Source organism: Saccopteryx leptura, chromosome 2 (genome assembly GCF_036850995.1).
Source record: "Saccopteryx leptura isolate mSacLep1 chromosome 2, mSacLep1_pri_phased_curated, whole genome shotgun sequence".
NCBI lineage: Eukaryota > Metazoa > Chordata > Mammalia > Chiroptera > Emballonuridae > Saccopteryx > Saccopteryx leptura.
The window spans coordinates 300,522,986-300,546,931 of record NC_089504.1 but is presented as its reverse complement, the minus strand read 5'-3'; the positions used below and the strand labels follow the sequence as shown (position 1 = coordinate 300,546,931).

General features: G+C 36.7%; 1 protein-coding gene across 4 annotated transcripts in view; it reads right to left on the bottom strand.

Moving 5' to 3' along the window:
* Window positions 1-23,946, bottom strand: part of PTPRZ1 (protein tyrosine phosphatase receptor type Z1) — a 187,240-nt gene that overhangs the window by 46,826 nt on the left and 116,468 nt on the right. For all 4 annotated transcript variants that reach the window (XM_066362561.1, XM_066362563.1, XM_066362564.1 and 1 more), the window contains exons 9-11: window positions 15,040-15,224; window positions 13,579-13,705; window positions 3,064-3,110 (exon numbers count right to left, since the gene is read on the bottom strand). In XM_066362561.1, the coding sequence (XP_066218658.1) occupies window positions 3,064-3,110; window positions 13,579-13,705; window positions 15,040-15,224 (359 nt within the window). The remainder of the gene's footprint in view (window positions 1-3,063; window positions 3,111-13,578; window positions 13,706-15,039; window positions 15,225-23,946) is intronic.

Genomic DNA, 23,946 nt, shown 5'->3' with positions numbered 1-23,946 from the left:
CCAGGAACAGTATGGCTAGAGGTCAATGAAGACCATGCTTTCTGGTTTTGTTTTGCCTTTTAAAAACAACTGTTCATCTTATAGTGCGTATAATTACATATTTAGAAAACCAAAGTTCCAAAGGTATCTAGATATAACATTTTTAGTTGATTTGGAATATGATTTGTCAGCTTGTTAACACTGTCATCGAACAGATCTTTTAGGGGCATGTTTTTTAGAAGAAAAAAGTGAGTACAAACTAGTTAGCAGAACTTGGCCAATAACAGTAGATAGAATCTGAATCTTAAACCATGTGTGCTCATGTTCACGTGTCTCTTAAACATTAAAAGCTGCATTGTATGAAATGAGTTTTCAAGCTTAATTATCCAGAGCTTGATTATTTCACTGATTTTAAGTATTTTTTAAGGTATATGTGACCATTATGAGTAGTGTACCCACTTTAATGATCTAGATTTCATTTATACTATAAATGAATATTCTTAGATTACCTAGACAAATTTTCTCAATAGTGGTCAGTATTTCTTCACAAAATTTTGCATTGTTTGATACTTTGTTCATAAGGACAACCCAAATGATTTCACCAAATAATTTCCTGAAGAAATTACTTACTTAATATACAAGCCCCACAACTTCATAAAAAAGGAAGTAAGAATATTTTGCCTTGACTTGCTCTCAGGGAAAATCTGTTGGTGCCAGACATCTCTTCTTTCCCTAGCAGTTCTCCAAATTTTTTTATATAATCTCATCAAAATTTTTGCTGAGGATCAATGTTAAGTTTAGCAATATGGACTTCCTGAATGCTTCCTTATTTTTGCAACTCTGAATTTGTGCCTAATTTTCTGCTATCACTCCATACTCTTACCCTCTACTAACATTTTTCCAACTTTTTTCTGCTCTATTTAAACCTCCATTTTTCTTTTCTCTCTACTCATTCTCAGCAGATGACCTTACTGTCTATAGAGAAAATAGAAGCCACTAAAAAACAAAACAAAACCCACAAACAAACATAAAACACACTTTCTTCTAACATTAATTCATCCAAAACAGGGACCAACCAACTCCAGTTGCAACTGAAGAGCTGTTGTTCTACTTCCTACCTCTGTGCTTTAAATTCCCTCTCTATTGTTTTCATGGGAACTGAATACATTTGAATATTTCCTTCTATTTTGTGTCTTCAAGTTTATTTTCTCAATGGATTATTCTTAGCTTCAATGAAGTAAATCTCTCCTATTTAAAAGGAACATAAAGGAAAACTCTGATTCAGCTTCTAGATATCATTCTCCTCACCTTCAGCAGAAAAGCTCCTAAAAGACATCATCTCTATACTCTCTATATCAGGGGTTCCCAAACTACGGCCCACTGGCCGCATGTGGCCCCCTGAGGCCATTTATCCGGCCCCCGCCGCACTTCCAGAAGGGGCACCTCTTTCATTGGTGGTCAGTGAGAGGAGCACTGTATGTGGCGGCGCATCAAAGCGCAACATAGGTCACATACAGTACTACTTCCCGTGACGCGGAATGCACGCATCACGGCTCAGGAAGCACGTCATATCGCTTGTTACGGCTAGCAGTGACAAATATGGAACCAGACATTGACCATCTCATTAGTCAAAAGCAGGCCCATAGTTCCCATTGAAATACTGGTCAGTTTGATGATTTCAATTTACTTGTTCTTTATTTTAAATATTGTATTTGTTTCCATTTTGTTTTTTTACTTTAAAATAAGATATGTGCAGTGTGCATAGGGATTTGTTCATAGGTTTTTTTTATAGTCTGGCCCTCCAATGGTCTGTGGGACAGTGAACTGGCCCCCTGTGTAAAAAGTTTGGGGACCCCTGCTCTATATGGTTCTAACAAATGTCTATCAAATCCCACAACAAAACTGCTTCTCTTTCTTTTTGCTTATATTCCCACACCTATACAGTTTACTATCCTTCTACCATAGGATGTAGAGTTCTATATATGTATATGTAGAGTTCTGTGTTTTTTAAAACATAATCATAATGCTACACATCAGTTCTTCTGTCAAATCTGTGACAAATACTATACACACATGAATACACACACACACATCCTTTCTAATTCTTTCTTTTTCTGGAAGACTTTAGACATTATGAAGTCCAGATACCTTTCAGAATCTGATGAAAGTGATGGATCATTTATTGATTCCACCCATCAAGTTTTGCAACCTAATTGCTATTTATTGCTAGATAATAGCATTAGTTATCATACTTTGAGCTCATACACATGCAGGGTAGGGCAGAAGTAGGTTTACAGTTGTAAGTTTGTGAGACACACAGTTTATTCTTGTATTATCATTTATTAATTATTGTATTATTTTCCATATGAACATTTGCAAACCCACTTTTGCCCCACCTTGTATATGTACCTAGTGCACATTCATACTACATTAATAATAGCATAGATTTAAACATAATCTCAGTTAAAGTAAATGGTACATTTGGGTTTATGATTAAATATAAAACATCAATTTGTATTTTAAAAATTGAGACAATGTTAAAATTCCTGAATATTTTTATTACCCCTTTACTTTTAAGAACATTATGATAACTACAGACATTTATCATCTGAGTAGTCCAAACACAAATATTCAAAATAAATGGGCAAAAAATATATTTAATTTATACTTTGACTCATATTTATTATCAATCTATCAATCATTAGTTAAATTTGTTATAAATAACCTGTAGCAATATTAAGAATTGGTTAAATATTATTTTGGTCTTTTAGACTAATTCTACACTGAAAAATTTCTGATTTATAGCTATATTTCATAGCAAAATTACTTTAAAAATTCATTTTTTTATTATAACCAAATTTTTTGTATCTTTCTGTTATTTTTATTATACTAAACTTTCTTCTAAATTCTTCATATAAGGATCATGTATATCAATTATATGACTACCTATGAAGCTCAACAATTAACCCTACAATGAATAGTGCAACCTAAACTCTTATTAATGCAAAATCTGAATCAGAACCAATAATTCAAAACAAAATTTTAAGTCTTAAAACATTTGAGTATAAAACATAAGTATGATACCTTGATTATTTCTTCAGTTCCAATTTCATCAGGAAAGAGATTAAAGTCTACAAAATTAAAAACAAAATTATTAAATTTTTTATTCAAGTATCTCAGCTTCTGGGTTTACATTTGGGTGGAAAGAGGAAAAAAAGAGACTGTTAGCTTTGAAAATACAAAATCTCTCAAAATAAAAATTTTAAATTTCAGTTTTCAACACCATTGAACAATATATAACACATCACTATGTAACACACCACTACATAAACCTGTGTAAAACTGCATTCAAAGCCTTCCTCTCTGTCCTCCACTCCAACTCCCTTCCCCTATTTTCACTCAAGAGCAATCAAAGTTAAGAAGGAAGAGGGGAGCCTGACTAGGTGGTGGCACAGTGGATAGAGTGTCATACTGGGACACAGGGGAGCCAGGTTAGAAACCCCGAGGTCACCGGCTTGAGTGTGGGAATCACAGACATGACCCCATGATTGCTGGCTTGAAACCTAAGGTCGCTGGCTTCAGCAAGGGGTCACTCACTCTGCTGTAGCCCACTGATCAAAGCACATATGAGAAAGCAATCAATGAACAGCTAAGGAGCCACAACAAAGAATTGATGCTTCTCATCTCTCTCCCTTCCTGTCTGTCTGTCCCAATCTGTCCCTCTCTCTGTCTCTCTCTATGTCTCTGTCACAAAAAAAAGAAGAGGGGAGCAGTAAAGCTTATATTACCGAGTGTAAAATATTCAAATATACTGTCATCAGTGCAGAATTTTTTTTTTTTAGAGAGAGGCAAAGAGAGCGAGCGAGAGAGAGAGACAGAGAGACAGGAGCATCAAGCTGTTCCTGTATGTGACCTGACTGGGGATTGATTCAGCAACCTCTGGTTTTTGTGACAATGATGCAACCAACTGAGCTATCCAGCCAGGGATAACTGCAGATTTGCTTTCAACCTTAGCAGAGCTGATAACAGTAGAGTTGGGGGAATGCCAGGGGCTTGGGGGAGAAGTGATAGAATTTACTTTCTTATTCAGCTACTGTTCCTTAAATTCCTCTTCTAACTGAGGATCAAATAATTCTTTTAATTCTTCAGATTTGGGCTAATAATTTTTGTACACAGGTACAAATTTTAACTGAGAATCAAATAATTCTTTTAATTCTTCAGACTTGGGCTCATAACTATTGGGCTCACAACTATTTAAACACAGGTCCAAATATTTTACCCTGGTATCAATAAAGAGTATTTTCTAGCAGGTCCTGACTGGCTGGTGTTCCCTGCAGTCCCCAGGGAAACTCTAACCCTGTCTGTGCAAAAAATGCAATGACTAGGATCACTCACATCCATTTGCCCAACTGACTAGAATGAATCAGAATATTTCTAGTACAGAGATATCTTAATCCTAAAACAAGACTTCTCAGTAAATATTAGAAAAGGTTAGGAGCTGGTTCTCTCTTTCCAAGAAAGGATCTAGCCCCACGGTCCAACACAGAGGGTATAGAGGAGGATTTCTGCTTATTCTTCTTCGTCTGAGCTTCCCAGGTCATCAGGAAGTTGGCGCATACTCTGCAGGATTTTCAAAGGCATAACTGAATAAACAACACCTAGGCCTGTGTTATAACATAGACTTACTTGAGTTTATTTTTATCAAAAAATTTCTAGGTCTTCAGAAATGCAAAGCCATAATTACAGTGATGTGCATGAATTCCCAAAGGATTTCGATACAATTAATACTCTTCAATAGCTGTTTCAAAGTTACTTACCCTGGACAATTTCCTGCATAGTAAAAATGAAAACAATCTCTGGAAACAATCACAGTCTTAAATTTTAACTCTCAACTATTATTTTTTTTCTTGTTAAAACTGACCTTGAATGAGTCTGGAAACTTATTAGTATGATTACTATTTTCTTGTGTGTGTGTGTGTGTGTGTGTGTGTGTGTGTGTGTGTGTGTGTATTTGTCTCTATACAATCCTTTCCCACTATGTTTTTTTCATGCTTTTATTCCCCAGGTTATCAAATTAAAGTGGTTTTAATATTTTGAAATAATTGTGTCACTAACCTCCAAGGGAACCAGTAGCTACTACACGTGAATTTAAAAGTGGATGCAACTCTCCTGTGGGAGAGTGGTAGAGCATTGGCCCAGCATGTGGATGTCCCAGGTTTGATTCCTGGCCAGGGCACACAGGAAAAGCAATCATCTGCTTCTCCACCCCTCCCCTCTCCTTTCTCTCTGTCTCTCTCTTCCCCTCCCTCAGCCAAGGCTTCATTAGAGAAAAGTTGGCCTGGGCACTGAGGATGGCTCCATGGCCTCCACCTCAAGTGCTAGAATGGCTCCAGTTGCAATGGGGCAACACCCAGATGGGCTTGCCAGGCAGATCCAGGTTTGGTGCATGCGGGTCTGTTTCTCTGCCTCCCTGCTTCTTACTTCAGAAAAATACAAAAAAATAAAAATAAATGAGAAGTTCTCTGTGGCCCCTTTAGGCCCTGGGAGCAGTATGTGTGGACCAAGGCAGCCCCCTGATCCCTCTTGGTTTCCTGACACTCTCATGATGATTATCCAAGTGTGGGCCCTTGTATATGTAAGTATAAACCCACTTTGACAGATCTTAATTTTGATTTCTTATTAGATTCAGATCATTTGAATTGACTAAAATTCTGGAGTTACAAGGCAACACTTCAACAACACCCCCCACACCCCCACCCCAAATAATCTAAAAATCTTTTGCTAAGTCTCTTCAGAACAATTTTGAGACAAAATATTATAATTTTGGAAGATAGTTTCTATTGTCCTGGGGACCTGGAAGTCATACTTCTGGATCTGAGATTTCAGAGCAGCTGAGCTCAATTGCTGGTGATTGGCACAAGACTCATATTGAAAACTCTCTGGCCTACTGTTTCCTCACAAATAGTAACTGATATTTTAATAGCCACTGATTGGACTCGGGCACTACAATCATATAGAATAGTTAAAAAATTATACTAGCTTACAGAATCTTCTCACTTCATCCAAACAGACTCCATGAAGGTTGTAAAAGGTTGTCAATATTTTTTCAGAGTGAACACTTAAAATTCATATTTGTGTGATAACTGAACAAAAGCTCTTGACTCATTCTGGTTTTGTTTTGAGGCAGTTGCAATGCTAGATCTTCTAAAAGAGCATGTGGGTAACACATTATTATTCCATAACATAAAAAGCAACACTAATGTAGATTGGCAAGCAAGACTTATTTAACTGTTTGAAGGTAAGCCAAGTTTCACAGTGCATCTGCTAAGGCAATGTGGACTATAATCTCTTCAAACTGGGATTGTATATGTTATGTAATAACACTTATGGAATTGGAAGGTATAAGCAGGGTAAGGACAGACATAGAGGGATTTAACAAAGACAACTGTTATACAACTGAAAGGCACACAATAACAGAAAACTGTGTTGATCTAATTCACTATGCATTTAAATTGAACACATGTAATTAACAAGGCCCTAAAAGGTGTACCTAAATAATATCTCTATAATTGTATAATAATTAGCTCTATGTTATAGAAGGAAAAAACACACAATTATTTTAGTTACAATGAAATAAATACATTTATGAATCATTTAGTCATAAATATAACTTTCTACAAAGTATTTGAATATACTATACTCTTTGTTTAAACTTAAAAAAGTTTCCTTGACAAATTTAAGTTCTTTATGCATATGAATTTATGGATTTTTTTAAAACAGCAGTTTATGATAATATTTAACAGACACTAGTGATTGATGATACTGTTGTATACAGCAAGTGTCATTAAATGCACAAGCAATAAATTAATCAAATTTGTCAAAGTTAAATGCACATTTTGGAAGATTGAGATTCCCTTCACAGACATTGATTAGAATATTTGAAATCTATGACTGAAAGAATAAGGGTAATTATAAATGACCTCCACTTGTTTTTAACAAAAGCAATAAACAACCCCGTGTTTAGGAAACAGCTTATCCATAATAATAATAATAATAAGATAATAATTCAACAGGACATATTGCAATGTTACTAAAGTAATGAAACAGCATGATAAACAGGATGAAATGGTATTAATATAAACCATGAAAATAAGCAGCAAACTCAAATCCACTTATATCTAAATTAGTCACATAAATCACAAAATTCACAAATCTTGTAGGTAACATCACAATGAACTACCAGAGATTACTGCTCTCAAGACTTTTACTGTTATATTTGCCATAGAAACAATATTTAACATAATGAAATTGCAATAATGAATTGAAAATACGAGTGTTAAAATGCCACTGCAACCTGCAAGTTCAGAAAGAATGAGTTCTCAGAGAATCAATGTTTTCTCTATAAAAATCAGGAAGAAAAAAAAAATCAGGAAGACCCAAAACTTTGGGTAAATTGGCTTTGGAGGAAGTACTTTTTGAAAGAATAATAAAAAATAATTTACCTAAGTCTTCAATGTTTGGGTTTTAAGAGGAACAATAGCATAGGGAACATCAAATCAAATACTGCCTTTTATTAAAACATCATTACAGTACAAAAGGTTTAAAGAATTGAGACGTTCATGGAGATCAAATGGTGTGGCCACACTAGCATCTCATTAGTTCAATATCGTCTCGATCCTTTAAATAAATAGAAATTAAGTTATAATATCTATTATTTTGTACTAATGTGAAAGAGCTACAAATGATACAAGAATATTGTACTTTGTGCCAACACAGATTCAGTCTAAAAGGATCACACAGAAATCACTTTTGTAGAAAACTGACCTTTGATCTATTTTTTCATATGCAATAAGTTTCTCAAAAGAAAAAAAAATTCTGAATGTTTAAAGTTTTGTCATAGTGGACAGAATCAGAAAGAGCATAATATAAATAGCTAATAACCATTTTTTATAAATTACCAGGGAATTGTTTTGTGAAATCAGTAAAATCAAGTGAATGTAGTCAACATAATTCATATTGTAAAACATAATAGGATTAGAGGAGATTTTTATATGCAATATTTCACCAATTCACATATGATACTGAGAAACATGGTCAGTGCTGCACTGCTAAAGACATTTTCTGGGTCGATGTGGGGAACTTTGGTGAGGGACATTTAGTGGAGGAGTATGAGATAGGACAGCTGAAAGCATGGTCAGTGATTTTGATACTCACCTTTTAATAAGACTTAGAGCTCAGATTCCATTTAAAAATAATCTGATTTTGAAAAAAACAATGCTTAATAAAAGCAATAAGAAAGAAGGTGATACCCCGGCTATGAGGCAGGTCATAAGAAATATTATTAAATAATGACATTGCCATCATAATAGTGGTAATATTCATAAGCCACCAATGTTTTAACTTGGGAAATATCTTGGCAAGGTTTGTAGCCCATTGTTTGGGAAAATACATAATCTAACATCTAATGCTCTGACATATATTCTTTAAATTAAAAATTCAATTAGTAAGAACACTATGATGTAATAATTAGTGAACAGGCTCACAATGGATTAAAGTCCATGATGTAGCAAAGGCAAACCAATACACTTCAGTTGTCCATCCATATGTAAAACTGAAACATGCTATACTTAATACTTAATATTTTGTAGCCATTCATTTCTATTAAAACTTGTAAAAATTTCAATGAGTAGCATCATGACAGGAATGACCAAAGAACATTTGCATTTATTTATGTATATATATTTGATTATATTTATAAAAATGTATATGTATAATGTATATGTGTATACATATGTGTGCATACACATACATATATAATACATACATAATTTCATTTTTATTGATTTTAATTTGTTGTGTTTAAATAGTTACAAGTGTACTCCCGAATATATCTCCCTCCATCCCTCCTTGTTCTCCTTGATATCCCCATTGCCCCCTCCCCCACCACGTTCTCCCTTTTCCTATTGAGCTTTTTCTTGCTTCTTAAGGTATGCCTGTAATGCAATGAACTTCCCTCTCAGGACTGCTTTTGCTATGTTCCATAAATTTTGAGTTGTATGTTCATTTTCACTTGTTTCAAGGAAGTTTTTTCTTTCTTGATGTCATTGTTAACCCATTCATTATTTAATAGCATGCTGTTTAGTCTCCAAGTGTTTGAATGTTTTCCAGTTTTTCTAATGTAGTTGATTTCTAGTTTTATGCCGTTTTGATCAGAGAAGATGCTTGATATGATTTCAATCTTCTCAAATTTATTAAGACTTGTTTTGTGTCCTAACATGTGGTCTATCCTAGATAATGTACCATGAGCACTTGAAAAGAATGTATATTCTGCTGCTTTGGGGTGAAAGGTTCTAAAGATATTTATTAAATCCAATTGATCGAGTGTGTCATTTAAGGCTGCTGTTTCTTTGTTAATTTTCTGTCTGGAGGTTCTATCCACTGATGTTAATGGGGTATTAAAATCCCCTACTATTATAGTATTGCAGTTGATCTCACCCTTTTTGTCCATCAACATCTGTTTTATATATTTTCATGCTCTTATATTAGGCACATATATATTTATAATAGTTATATTTTCCTGTTGTAATGCTCCTTTTATCATTATTTAGTGACCTTCTTTATCTTTTACTATAGCCTTTGTTTTAAAGTTTATTTTGTCAGATATTAGTATTGCTACCCCAGCTTTTTTTTTCTTTCCATTTGCATGAAATATTTTTTTCCATCCCTTTACTCTCAGTCTATGTGTATCTTTTGTTCTGAGGTGGGTCTCTTGTAGGCAGCATATGTACAGGTCTTATTTTCTTCTCCATGCAGCTACCTTATGTCTTTTGATTGGAGCATTTAATCCATTTACATTTAAGGTTATTATTGATATGTAGTTGTTTATTGCCATTTTATTCTTTAGATTTATAATCCTCTTTTTCTCTATTTCTTTTTTCCTTTGCTATTTCTACAGCAAGCCCCTCTTTATATTTCCTGAAGTACTGGTTTGGTTGTAATGAATTCCTTGAGTTTTTTTTTTTTTTGGTCTGGGAAGCTTTATATTTCTCTTTCAATTTTAAATAATAATCTTGATGGATAAAGAAGTCTTGGATGTAGGCTCTTGTTTTGTATTATTTTAAATATTTCTTGCCATTCTCCTCTGGCATCAGGTATTTCTGTTGCAAAGTTGGATGTCATCCTTATGGGGGCTACTCTGTAGGTAATTGACTTCTTTTCTCTTGCTGCTTTTAGTATTTTTTCTTTATCTCTTAACTTTGGTATTTTAATTATGATGTTTCTTGATGTAGGCCTCATTGGGTTTCTTTCTTTTCTTTTTTTTTTTTCAGAGACAGAGAGAGAGTCAGAGAGAGGGATAGATAGGGACAGACAGACAGGAATGGAGAGATGAGAAGCACCAATCATTAGTTTTTCATTGCACATTATGACACCTTAGTTGTTCATTCATTGCTTTCTCATATGTGCCTTGACCATGGGCCTTCAGCAGACTGAGTAACCCCTTGCTGGAGCCAGTGACCTTGGGTCCAAGCTGGTGAGCCTTTGCTCAAACCAGATGAGCCCACGCTCAAGCTGGCAACCTCGGGGTCTTGAACCTGGGTCCTTGGCATCCCAGTCCAATGCTCTATGCACTGCGCCACCACCTGGTCAGGTAAGGGTTTATTTTTATAGGGACTCTCTGCGTTTCTTGAACTTGTATGACTTTTCCCTTCATCAACTTAGGAAAGTTTTCAGCTATGATTTCTTCAATCAGGTTCTTTATCCCTTGTTCTTTCTCTTCTCCTTCAGGAACCCTTAGGATGCAGATGTTATTTCTCTTCATATTGTTACAGAGTTCTCTTACAGTTTCCTCAGACATTTTGAGCCTCTTTTCTTTTTGGTGCTCTGTTTCTGTATTTTATTTATCTTGTCCTCTAATTAGCTGATTTGATCCTCTGCTTCATACAGCCTGCTGTTGATTCCTTCTAGTGTAGTCTTTATTTCTGATATTGTAATTGCCATAAATGATTCATTCTTTTTTATGATTTCAGAGTCCTTTTTGATGCTTGCAATTTCTTTATTTAGTTGCTCATTAAGTCCATCCATTGTAGCTTTGAGATTCTTTATGCACCCTAACAATCATTATTTTAAACTCTGCAACCAATAATTTGATTACTTCCATCTCATTCAGTTCTTTTTCTGGGGATTTTTCTTGTTGATTCATATTGTTTACATTCCTCTGTCTTCCCATTCTTTCTGTGTGTGGTTTGCAAGTTTGTTAGAGTTGTGGATCTGAGGTTGGTTTTTGAAATGCGGCTTCTCCTCCCAGACTTTATTCTTCAGCCTTTTTTTTTTTCAGAGACAGAGAGAGAGTCAGAGAGAGGGATAGATAGGGACAGACAGGAATGAAGAGAGACGAGAAGCATCAATTATCAGTTTTTTTGTTGTGACACCTTAGTTGTTCATTGATTGCTTTTTCATATGTGCCTTGACTGTGGGCCTTCAGCAGACTGAGTAACCCCTTGCTTGAGCCAGCAACCTTGGGCTCAAGTTGGTGAGCTTTTTTGCTCAAACCAGATGAGCCCGCACTCAAGCTGACCACTTCAGGGTCTCCAACCTGGGTCCTCTGCATCCCAGTCTGATGCTCCATCCACTGTGCTGCCACCTGGTTGGGCTATTCCTCAGTTTCTTCTTGTTGCTTGGATTTTAATTCTCCTTAACTAGGAAAACTGCTTAAAAGTCTTAATTTCCTTGTTGTTTGTTTGCTGAGTCCATCAGGCAGCATCTGGGTTTGCTGATTACAGCAGGGGGCTTCTGAGTTTAGAGGGGAGGAAGTGGGTGTATCTTTTTTTTTTTTTTAGTGGAAACTGTATCCAAGAATGTGGTGGGTGTGACCTCTGAGATTCTGAATGTGTGGTCTGCCCAGTGCCTCTCCAGGGGCAGAGCATGTTCTCAGTTTGAAGGGGGAGGTGTCACTGCCTCTTCCTTTAACTTCTTCCTTTCTGAACATCCTTTCATGCTGATTGGAGCTGGAGAGCTTTTTGGAGGTAGGTCCACTGGTTTTATGCTAGGCTTGTGCAGGTTGGAAGGAGCGACCCCTATTTTAGTTATAACCCCCTCAACACTGGAGAATGACTCAGCCTAGCTCAGGTCAGCTCAGGTTTTCTTCTCCCTGTCACTGTTTGTGTCTCTGTGTCTCAATCTCCCCACTCTCCTCAAGCAACACCTGTGTTTTCAGCCCTCCTTGCCCCTGGAGCCCCAGGAAAGTGGCTGTAAGCAATATTTTCTGCACTGGCCCTTTAAGGCTGCAATTTCTTTCACCAGCCACTTCCCACTGACAGAACTCTTGCTATTCTCTCCACTTAATGCTGTCAGGCTGTCTCCTCCAGTCCCTAGGTTTCTAGGCTGGGGCTTCGGTTCTGGGACTGAGGATCCCGCCTCTCAGGGTTTCTCTCCTTGCAATGGGAGCCTATCTGGACCCTCAGCCTCAGCCTCCCCTTGCTCCCAGGAGCAAGGGAGCCCCCACTGCACCCCCACACTCCCTACCAGGATCAGTGTGAATTCTTCTGTGTTTCTTGGTTTTGAAGTCCTGTTCTTTTAGTCTAAAGTTGGTTTTTCATGATGATCTTAAATTAATTTGTAATCCAGTTTGGTCATGGGAGGTGGCAGTCTGTGTGTTTGCCTACTCTGCTGCCATCTTGGAATCACCCCATAATTCCATTTTTTAAAAGACTACTTATACTAATGAAGATTTTAATTTAATTATATAAATTTATATACTGTCAAATTATAATAGCAATTTATTTAATTATTGCATATGCTTTGAGATCAAAAGGTTTTTCCATAATACTCAGAGAAGATGCATGCAAATCAATTAGAAATACAATTAGAAATAACTTTTTATTTTGCTTTTCTGAAATAAAACTAGGAAATCAACTAAGAAGAAAACACTTCCACCCACCTCCAACCAAATTACAAAAGTTATCTAAGATAAACTGTTGAGATGCTTTGTATAGATAGCTCAACGTACCTCACATGATCCTAGTATCATGTGTATACTTACTACAAAATGCTTTGGGGGCTGGAAAAAGAAATAAACATAAATGAAACCAAATCTTCATTACCCAAAATAAAGTCTTTTTTTAAATTGAATTTTATTGGGTTCACACTGGCTAACATAATTATACAGGTTTCAGATGCCTAATTCTACAACACATCTCTGTACACTGACAATGTGTACACCCCCAAGTCAGTCTTTGTCCATCACCACTATCCCCACTTTAACCTCCTCCACCTTCCCCCCAAATAAATGTCCTAATGTTTACGTAGTTATTTTCATTTGATGATCATCATAGACATTACAAAAGATTCTGCTGCTTTTCTTCACAAATAGAAAATTTCGATATTCAGAATAATACTGATGGTCCTGTCCCGGACCTGCTGAATGAAACATGGGTTCCATGTTTCACAAAATTAGTTGTAATTCAGACTAAAAAAAAATATATTGCCTTGTGGCCAACAAGATATAAAATCAGAAAGAAAGCACCAATACTTCTAGTAAATTAAACTAGCCTCATTTACTTTGATAGTATTGATATAAAGGTATATTAGGTGATCACTTACCAAGGTCATTGGAAGGCATGTCAACAATCAGCTGGTCACTGTATTTTCCAAATAAGCCATTAGTGCATATGGCTACTATTTGAAGAACATAACTCACGTTGGGTAGTAAGTTACTGAGAATAGCACCCTGAAATAAAGATGTCAATAACTGTACGATGGTGTTATTTTCAAAGAGTACTATCAATACAGACATTTGTCATTAGAAAACTATTTCTTATTTGTCAATGAGAAATATTTATAGTTTATTAACTAAAGAAAATGTTTATGCGATATTAAGTTGAAAAACTAAAAAACTAAGCACTTTTTAGCTTTTAAAAAAATCTGATTTATCTTTAGAAAGTTTCATGTTTAACTAGAATTCATAAAATTCATAAACAATTTTCAAAACCTGCAAATTAATATTTTAGACAAATAAACATGTAGCATTTGCAGGGAGCAAAATGTGAAAAACACAATGAAAACCAACTTATCTCTTTATCCCAACAATATAGAAGCCAAAAAGAAACAGTATCTTAACATCATTATGAAATCAAAAATAATATTTTCCCATAAATTCCACAACTTTCCCAGTTTAAAATTTCTCTGTTTTAGTCAACCGAATTAAAATCTTGGTGCAAATTTTAATTATTTTGTCCATATGATATTCAACACCATGATAACAGGAACAGTTTTTATTTAAAGGCCGATTCCTAGAGTGTGTGGGGCTCTAGCTGTCTGAATACAAGTTCAACGTATTTAACCTGCATTGGATTCTTCCTAGAGTCACACCCAGATGGCGTTTCTCAACCCCCAGTCTATGGACAACACTTTCTTATGAAGGCAAAGTTCACTACTGAGATGCCCAGGTCACAGAAGGAATCAGTCAGTACTTTATTTTCCTTAGTTCATGTGCATGGGTGGAGAAAGAGAAGGTGAATCTTCCCTGAGGATTATCTGCCTTGTGACCTGAAAGTTCTGTCTCAAATGACTTCACCTGGGCTATTTGAAACTTTGATGCCCAAAAGAGGTGTTTTGAGACCCCTGCTGTATTTTCCTTGTGCTGGTGCAGTACGACAGTGAAATAATACACGGTGGTTTCAAAGCACTGAGACTCCGGGCCCAGTTCTTCCCACAGCCGTGAGATCCCAGCCAAGGAATTAAACTGCTCTGTGAATCCCTTTATAAATAAAGAGAAGGCGCATTAGAGGATCTCTAGTTCCTAAGTGTTCCACATGTGTCTGCTCTGTAATGGTGTTGTTGGCAAAGTCATAGACTCCTGTAATTCAAAACATAAATAAGAACCTAGTGTGATTCACTGTAGGTTTTGATATAATGTAAGATAGTGTCTTTTTCGCTTCCTCCGAGAGCTTCATACAAAGTCTAAAGTAACGAGGGCAACACTAAACAATCACTTGTAAGATCTTCCCTCGGAAATGAAACTGTAATATTAACAATACAAGAAATGATTGATCTTATAGTTACCAGGTCTTGATAGCCATCTGTCAGAAACTCATGCTTGGTTTGGTCTGTCCCCTCTAACTGCTGGTAAAGAACGGCAAACTTCTCGATCATGGTGTCATAAACGACCCGAGGTCTCTCCCATGTGACAAGGAGGCTGGTGTAATTCTCTGGGTCAGCCTGAACATTTTCTGGTTCTGAACTACAAACTTCATAGAGGAAAAAAAAAATACAATTATTGATATAACTGTCAGCCTCTAGGATTTTAACAAGTAAAACATATTCCATGAAAATTTTTGTTGTATCTTATTTCAATAGAATGTAAAAAGTTGCACTTACCCACTGTGGAGTTTTAGGCCATTTCCTTTATACGAAATACCTCTTCCTTTCAAACTATATCTGTTCAAGTTCTACCTTCCTATTCAGGAAAGTTCTCAGTCAAATGCTCTGACCTCTACCAAAGTGATGTGTCATTTTCAGTGGTCTGCTTTGTTTTACTACTGTTATTGGATTAATTGCATGTTCTCTTATATTATTTTTTTCTGAATAGGTCTTAATTCCTCTAGCAGATTATAAACATAAAAACTTTAGTTTTTATCTCTAGGTTGACTTAGAGCACTGTCTTGAACATATCTGGCATGAATTCATTTTTGGAAATAAATGATCAAAAGACACTTAAGAGATTATAGTGCCTTTATTTCTCATGTTAGGTACCTGACAAATGTGTTTAGCTTGGGATGAGGAGAATTTTAGTTATAAAAGATGGTCTACTACTGGATAGTTTGTTGACAGAAATCTTTGAAATGATTTTAAATTTCCAACCAGAGAGAACTATAAGAGAACAAGTAAAACTATCATTTCAGTATTTTTCAGATCTGCTGGAAAAAATCCCACTTTTCCATAATAAATTTATTAAGCAATTCATTTCAGGGAATTAGAAGGTTTATTTGCTGCATCTGAAAAAATAATATTTTGAAAATCTTTCAGGGAATAAAAATAGAATTCAAGCCTGGGAATGTTGCCCAAAACTTAGTTCCAACAGGAAGAGAACTCTGATACTTTCTGAAAATACATCCATAATGTGATAGTTTGGACTAATTGTGAAAATTATAGAAATTTGTGATATTGTGCAAATGAAGCAAAGTAATAAATATATCTCCTCATAGGCCAGACAGATTTGCAAAAGAGAGGGAGACGAAGGTGACTAAGGCCAAAAACTACTTACTATGCTCACAAAGTGGAAGTCTTGTTTTCAGGGGATACTTGAAGTTACAAAGCCACTGGATGTGGTCACACTGTTGACTTAGGTCACCCAGTTGCCACTGCTACAAAAACTATTCCGAAGACTCAATGAAAATTTGCCTCAAGAGCATCCAAATATCACCAAAAAGCCTTATCTCCATACTAGGCTATAGTTTATCTCATGAACACAAGAGGGCACCCCAAACTAACAATTAGTCTATGAATTGAAACAAATTTTACACAGTATTTAGTATTAACACTAAACACTATTGAGCAAAGGGATGTATGCTAGTAATGGTATATGAATGATTCAGAAAAATATAAATATATGCACTCTGTATAAATGCTTATATAACTATATGAGACACAAGATTGATCACTGTTTTAACTATAATTTTATTTGTTTGTTTATCAAAGATTAGGGTAGGGTGGTCATTTGGAAATAAGAGGACAATTATTCCGTTATCAAAAAACATGAATTCAGAATAAAATGTATTCTAATTTACGTCCAGACTACATCAATTTTACTCTATCTAGTGACACTTTCGTTAGTGTCCACCGGATGGCAGAAGATCATCATACCATCTCAAATAAATGGGAGCCACTCACAGAAGCTGTCATTGTAAGAAAGCAATTGCTTCCGTTTTGCTTTCAGTGATCCTCAAGTTCATTTCAGAAGGTTGAAAGAGATGCTGGACAAGACCATTTGTAGATTTTGTCCTCAAAACATCTAAGTTTTAGAGAGTGGGAATAATTTAAAGTTAACTATTCTCTTCCTCCAAAATGAAGCGATCTTAAGATGTATTAAAGTTATACAAATGCATATAAAACTCACTTGAGAAAAATATAAAAATTAGCTGCAAAATATCCAAAAGACTACTGCCTAAATAGCACAAACTTCTTTAGTCAAATGTCTATGTTGATCTTAATAGTGGAAATCACAGATGCTTCATATTAGAAGAATCAGGATTTGCATAAAGTAGGATCCTAAAATAGAAAGCTATACTAATCAGGTTTTCTTTGCTTTACTGTCCACTTTATAGATCTACAAGAGGTTATTGGTAATTTAAAAAATAGTTTACATTTATATTTTATTTTATTTTTATTTTTTTAGTGACAGAAGGAGAGAGAGAGAGAGAGAGAAAGCGCCAGAGAGAGGGACAGATAGGGACAGACAGACAGGAAGGGAGAGAGATGAGAAGCATCAAATCTTCGTTGCGGCACCTTACTTGTTCATTGATTGCTTTCTCATATGTGCCTTGACTGGGGGGCTACAACAGAGCAGTGACCCCTTGCTCAAGCCAGTGACCTTAAGCTCAAGCCAGCAATCTTGGGCTTTAAGCCAGTGACCTTTGGGCTCAAGCCAGCGACCATGAGGTCGCGTCTATGATCTCATGCTCAAGCCAGTGACCCTGCGCTCAAGCTGGTGAGTCTGTGCTCAAGCCAGATGAGCCTGCGCTCAAGCCAGTGAACTAGGGGTTTTGAACCTGGGTCCTTTGCATCCCAGTCCAACACTCTATCCACTGCGCCACTACTTGGTCAGGTGGTATTTTAATTTTAAATGAGTTTTAAAACATCTTTTTTGTTTATTGATAATAAATCAGTAACTTAGTAGCATATTGTAGAGCTGCTGTTAAATCTTTTCTTTTAGATACTGAAACACAGATTTTATGGGACACAGATATATAGTTAGATTGTATTCAAAAGATAAGCCTATCCTTCTGTTTGCAGTCTATGATCTGGCCAAAGGGTAAGATCTTCTTTCTAGAAGGTAGGACTTGGCCTTTTAAATAACAATCTAGTTAATTCCATATACACTACCTTGTGTTCAAACACAAAACCGGGTAATTACCATGAAATTAATTATTAATTTACACTAAAATTTCTAGGTTTCCATTATATTTCTTATTGCAATTAGTTTAATTATTTTATCAGTAGGACAAACACTTTATAGACCACATTATCTAGATTTAAAATCAAGAAGGGTTTTCCAGATCAACATATTCAGACACCAAATACAAGCTACCAATTAATATAACAAAACAGTAACACGAAATGTAATTTCCTTGATTATGGGGAGTTCAGACTATGTTGAAGTCTCATTTCCTATAGAAGGACCGATTCACACTCCCCCAATCCTTTCCCCAAGCTACACGTGATCTGGGTCACAGTTACTGATTCTTTAAGGAACGCTGGCTAAGAATGAGAATCTGGTTTCTGCAAGTCCTTGACCATGAACCGGGCTACGACAGGCCTGGAGTCCATGTCAAGTCACATGGAGTAAAGTAAGTGCTTCGGTACAAATGCAAAGGACCCTTACATATAAAGAATGGGGATGGAGTCTCCTTTTTCAGGGAGCAATGAAAGGTCTCACTTAAACACTTCAATTCTCCTCCACTTGCTGCAGGTGATGCTGTCCCTACCTCTCAGAAGCTCATTCCTGTGATAGCCTTTAACTTTTATATTGAAATATTAATAAGCAAAGCACTGGGTGTGACAAACAAGAAAAAAGTGTAAAAGGGAAATAAAAAGAAGAGGAGAAGTACAAAATAGGAGACCATGACAACTCTTTGGTGTGACAAGTCTCCCAGCTAATCATGAGAGTTGACGCCCACAGTCAAGGGCAGATACGCATCCCCTGCTCTGTGCACCACGTGCCCACCGAGGAAGAAGGGACCTCTCCCTGAGGGGGCAGGTCCAATTCGAGCTCCATGGGTTATAAGTAAAAATGAAAAGACAGAATGGTGATTCTGGGGAGTGGCACAGAAAATGTCACAGTTGCCTTAGATGTTACTAAGTTTTTACCCAGTTATTACTGACTTGAAGTTTGGTGCAGTTTAACATGACCCATGACAGAGTTCTTTGAGAATGCACACTGATAAGTCCACCACATCTCTGTTTGAAGTGTATGAACACCGTTTAAAAAATATCGAGACAGGCCCGGTTTACAGACAGAGAAAACAATATTCAGGTTGTGATTTCCCCTTCAGGGAGTGACAGATCTTAATAAAACGAATATAAACATTGCCACAGCTGTTAAAAATAATAACTAGAAATTGATCTGTCACTGGATTACACCTTTAAATGATTCCATCATTCAGTTGAGATATAGAGTCAAAAGAAACCTTTCAAATTCTACCTAACTCGGTCAATCTTCTCTTGGGCTATAAAGTAACCTTGTCAATAATGTGATTTGTAATATATAGTCTTCGAAGAAGTAAACAATCTTAATGTCACTTTTCTGTATAAAGCTAGAGCACCGTGTTAATGTACTTGCGCCATTAATGAATGCTATTTACAGCTACTGACCTTCAAAAAGGTATGTTGATGTATAATTCATCATGACATTTTTCAAGGAATTAACAGAAAACTTTTCATTGCTCAAATACAACATTATGGTAGAAAGACACTTCTTTTATGCTACCCTGCCTCAAAAACCACTTATATACATATGTATATTTACAAGTTTGCATTAAATATATTATAATGTTAGCAAATAATATATGGAGTAAATTTAGACTTGTAAGAGCCTCAATGAATAAGAGCCTTAAACACAGAAAACTTGACTAGCACCCCATACTTGCTGTCATTACTTGCCCCTGAAATACAGACATATATATGCACACACACGTACACACAAGTATGTACACACATTACAATAATAACAGCTATTATCTGGAGCACATTATGTTCAAAGGACTGCTCTGCTTTGCAGACTTTAGTTCATTTACTCCTCAACAACCCTACAAGGTGGCATTTTACTCCCATTTTATAAGTGAAGGACTGAAGTTTTGATACATTATGCAAATTGACAATTTTTATATAACTAATACATACTGCACTCGGGTTTGAATCTAAAAGCCTACTGGTCTTTAAAGCCCATGCATTTCCCCACTGTGCTTCAAGGGCCCCTGCTTCTTCTTTTCCAAGTGAGAAGAGGGGAGATAGAGAGACAGACTCCCGCATGCGCTCTGACTGGTATTCACCCAACAGCCCTGGTCTGGGGTCAATGCTCTGCCCATCTGGGGCCAAGCTGACACTCTTCTGCTGAATCAACTGGCCAGGGCCGGGCCCCTGCTTCTCAGTGAAAGAGTCTCATGAGTGGACTACGAGGGCAGTGGGAAAGCAGGTGGTGCCTGGGGCAAAGGGGAACGTCACCTGCTCTACATTCACACCGTGTAGTTATTCACATATTATATATTTCTCATGATCAGAAAGACAGCTTTTATTAACTCCTTCAAGACCCAAGGGTTCTACTAAATTCTGTGATTCTTAGAAAAGCCAGTGAGCACTCCATCATACCAAAAAACACATGCCTTTCTAATAAATGGCAGCTCTGCATAAAAATGCAAACATTGAGGACTGAAGTTTTAGTAAAACATATTCATGCACAAACATTTGTTGAGTTCCTGCTATGAATGCAAAATTAAATAAAGCTTGATTCCCACTCTCAAGGAGTTTACATGAATATACACATCTCACAATAGCTTGTAATTTATTTTTGCAATTATTTGCAATGTAGTTTTGCAAAATATACCTTTCTACAATGCATTTACCGAGAGAAGAATTCTGACAATTTTCACACCAACTCCTATTTTTCCATTGGTCAAAATGAGAATGTTAGATACTTATCATGATAAAATATATAAATGTAACCTGAATGTCCAAATCTGAGAAGCTGATTTAGCAAGTTGTTATGACTGCACAATGAAATACTACTATACATAAAGAATGGCGTGATAACATTATATTTATATCATGGAATAAAACAAAATCAATAAACAGATATATGTAGTGCAGTTTAATTTCTATGTGAAATAGTAATGAATTTTTTTTTTCTTGGTATTTTTCTGAAGCTGGAAACGGGGAGGCAGTCAGACAGACTCCCGCATGCGCCCGACTGGGATCCACCCGCATGCCCACCAGGGGGCGATGCTCTGCCCATCTAGGGCATTGCTCTGTTGCGACTAGAGCCATTCTAGCGCCTGAGGCAGAGGCCACAGAGCCATCCTCAGCGCCCGGGCCAACTTTGCTCCAATGGAGCCTCGGCTGCGGGAGGGGAAGAGAGAGACAGAGAGGAAGGAGAGGGGGAGGGGTGGAGAAGCAGATGGATGCTTCTCCTGTGTGCCCTGGCCGGGAATCAAACCTGGGACTCCTGCATGCCAGGCTGATGCTCTACCACTGAGCCAACCAGCCAGGGCCAAATAATAATGAATTTTTAATTTAAGAGGCAGAACTAGAAGGATAATCACCGAAATCTTCATAGTAGTTATCTTTGGGTGGTAACATTATAGAAGATTTTTACTTTCTTTTGTTTGCTTATCTATATATTCTACTTTTTAAAAATGTTCATTTAAATAAAAACTTATTTTCAGATTAAATTTAATAAAAATTAAATACTGAGCATAAATACAAATTTCAGTTGTTATCTCAAATTCAGTTCAAGAAAGTAGAAAGAAGACTGTATCCATTAAGAAAAGAAAGCATCGCAGAAATATGCACAAGGCAAATGATAATAAGTGCTGTTGAATGCCAATACTCATGATGGACCAAGCAAGAATGCAGTTGTTTTGTTTTGTGAATAAAGGTAATACTATTTTTGAAATATTTTATGCCATGAAGGTCATCAGTTTTCATTACAAAATTATATAAACAGAAATGATGTTCCCTTATAAATATAAAGCATAGTAGAAAGAGTTTTGGAAGTCTTTAAAACCAAGAAGACTTGGGTTTAAACAATGACTCAGTCCTTTATAGTTCTGTGAACTTGGACAAAGCATTTACAAATTATAAAATGAGGAGAGTACAGCCAATACACCAGTGTGCTTGAAGGCACTGGTTCTCACAATACACGGCAGCCATTACTATTTTTGTTATGATTACTTTTGGACTTAATCACTTAACTGTGGGAACAACAATGTTACACATTAAGTGAGAATGACATATGAGTAGATACACTGGATGGTGCGATAGACAGTCATTAAGTGTAACCTGACATATTTGCATCATATGGAAATGGATTTTTTTATTTTTATTCACTGAAAAGAAGGGAGGCAGAATCAGACTCCCTCATGTACTCTGACCAAGATCCCTCCTGCAAACCCACTTGTGGGCAATGCTCGGCAAATCTGGGGTGTTGCTCCATTGCTCAGCAACCAAGCACTTCTTAGTGCCTTTGGCAGAGGCCATGGAGCCATCCTTAATGCATGAGGCTAACTTGCTCTAATTGAGCCATGTCTTCAGGAGGGGAAGAGAAAGAGAAAAAGAGAAGCGACAGGGGTAAGGATGGAGAAGCAAATGGGCGCTTCTCCTATGTGCCCTGACAAGGAATTGAACCTAGGACATCCACACGTGGGCCAACGTTCTACCACTCAGCCAGTTGGCCAAGGCTGGAATTGGATTCTTTTGGTTATTCAGTAAATGTTAAGTGAATGAGAGTTTTACTGTAACTCAGCAACAGAGGTAAACAGGTTAAAAATGTAGTTACCTCTTTTATGGGGCTCAGAGTCAGGTGGGGAAGACAAAGAGACAATTAGCATTCTGTGCCAACTGCTATGAGGTTTGGATGCACACAATATAGGTGCACATGGGCACATCACACAACTTCAGATGTGTATAATTTATCTTGTACTCTATGGGTATAGCGCCTCCAGTTGGGCACAGTCCTGTGCCCCGGCCAGACTCAGACTTGGTGAGAATCGAGGTAGAATCAGAATGGCTCCCCAGTGGATGGGATGGTCTACTTAAGTGTTGAAGAATGACTTGACCGGTGAGTGAAGACAGCAGGGAAGAATTTGCCATGAACAGGAAAGAGCATGTGTAAATACAATCTGGGAGATGTGGTCTGTCCTCTGCAGGGGACCTCACAGGTTTCAATACAAGAGCAGGAAGCCAGCTGGGGAGGTGAGCACACTGACACTATTAAGAACTAAGCAGGACCTACCTTGCAATGGCAAATGCTTTGGAAGGGTTCTAATAAAATATAACTGATATAAGTATATGACAAAAAATCACATTAATTTGTTATTTGGTCATTTGCATTTTAGAAAAGGCGATGGTAAATCCAGTTTCTTTTTTTCTAATCAGTTGTCTGTTATTTACCAGATAGGATGTTATAGTATTTAGTGTTACTAATAGAAATATAATTAAATTTTCTCACTTTGGGGCAATTTAGTTGGAAACAACATAGCATTAAATGCAGCTATTCATCACTGCTGTCTTATGCTTTGTGTGTGTGTGTGTGTGTATGTGTGTGTGTGTGGTTAAAGGGTAAACAACACTCACAAATATCACATTAAAACACGTCATTTTAATGCCTAATCTTCAAAAGCTGAGGATTATTAAATTAATATTATATGTAGTCAAAAATTCATTGCAGGGCTGAGATCAAAGAGGACCATGTACTTGGAAAGGTCAGTCCCCAACGCAAAGACCACTTCAACTCTTTCTTTCATGAACCAGTCCATTCAAAGGGTACAATAAAAAGGACAAGTCAGTAGATGCAACTGATTGTGTCCTCTGGGCATTTTCAAAGGCTCCTGAGCACTGTCAGCTTCAAAGGAGGGCCCTGCAGGGATGCCTTCCCCCGTGTCCTCTCCCCTCTCTGTTGCTGCCTGGCAAGGACAAAGTTAATTCCCTCCAAAGAAGGCAACTGGGGAAAAGACTCACTTTTTATTCATCCATAATTCC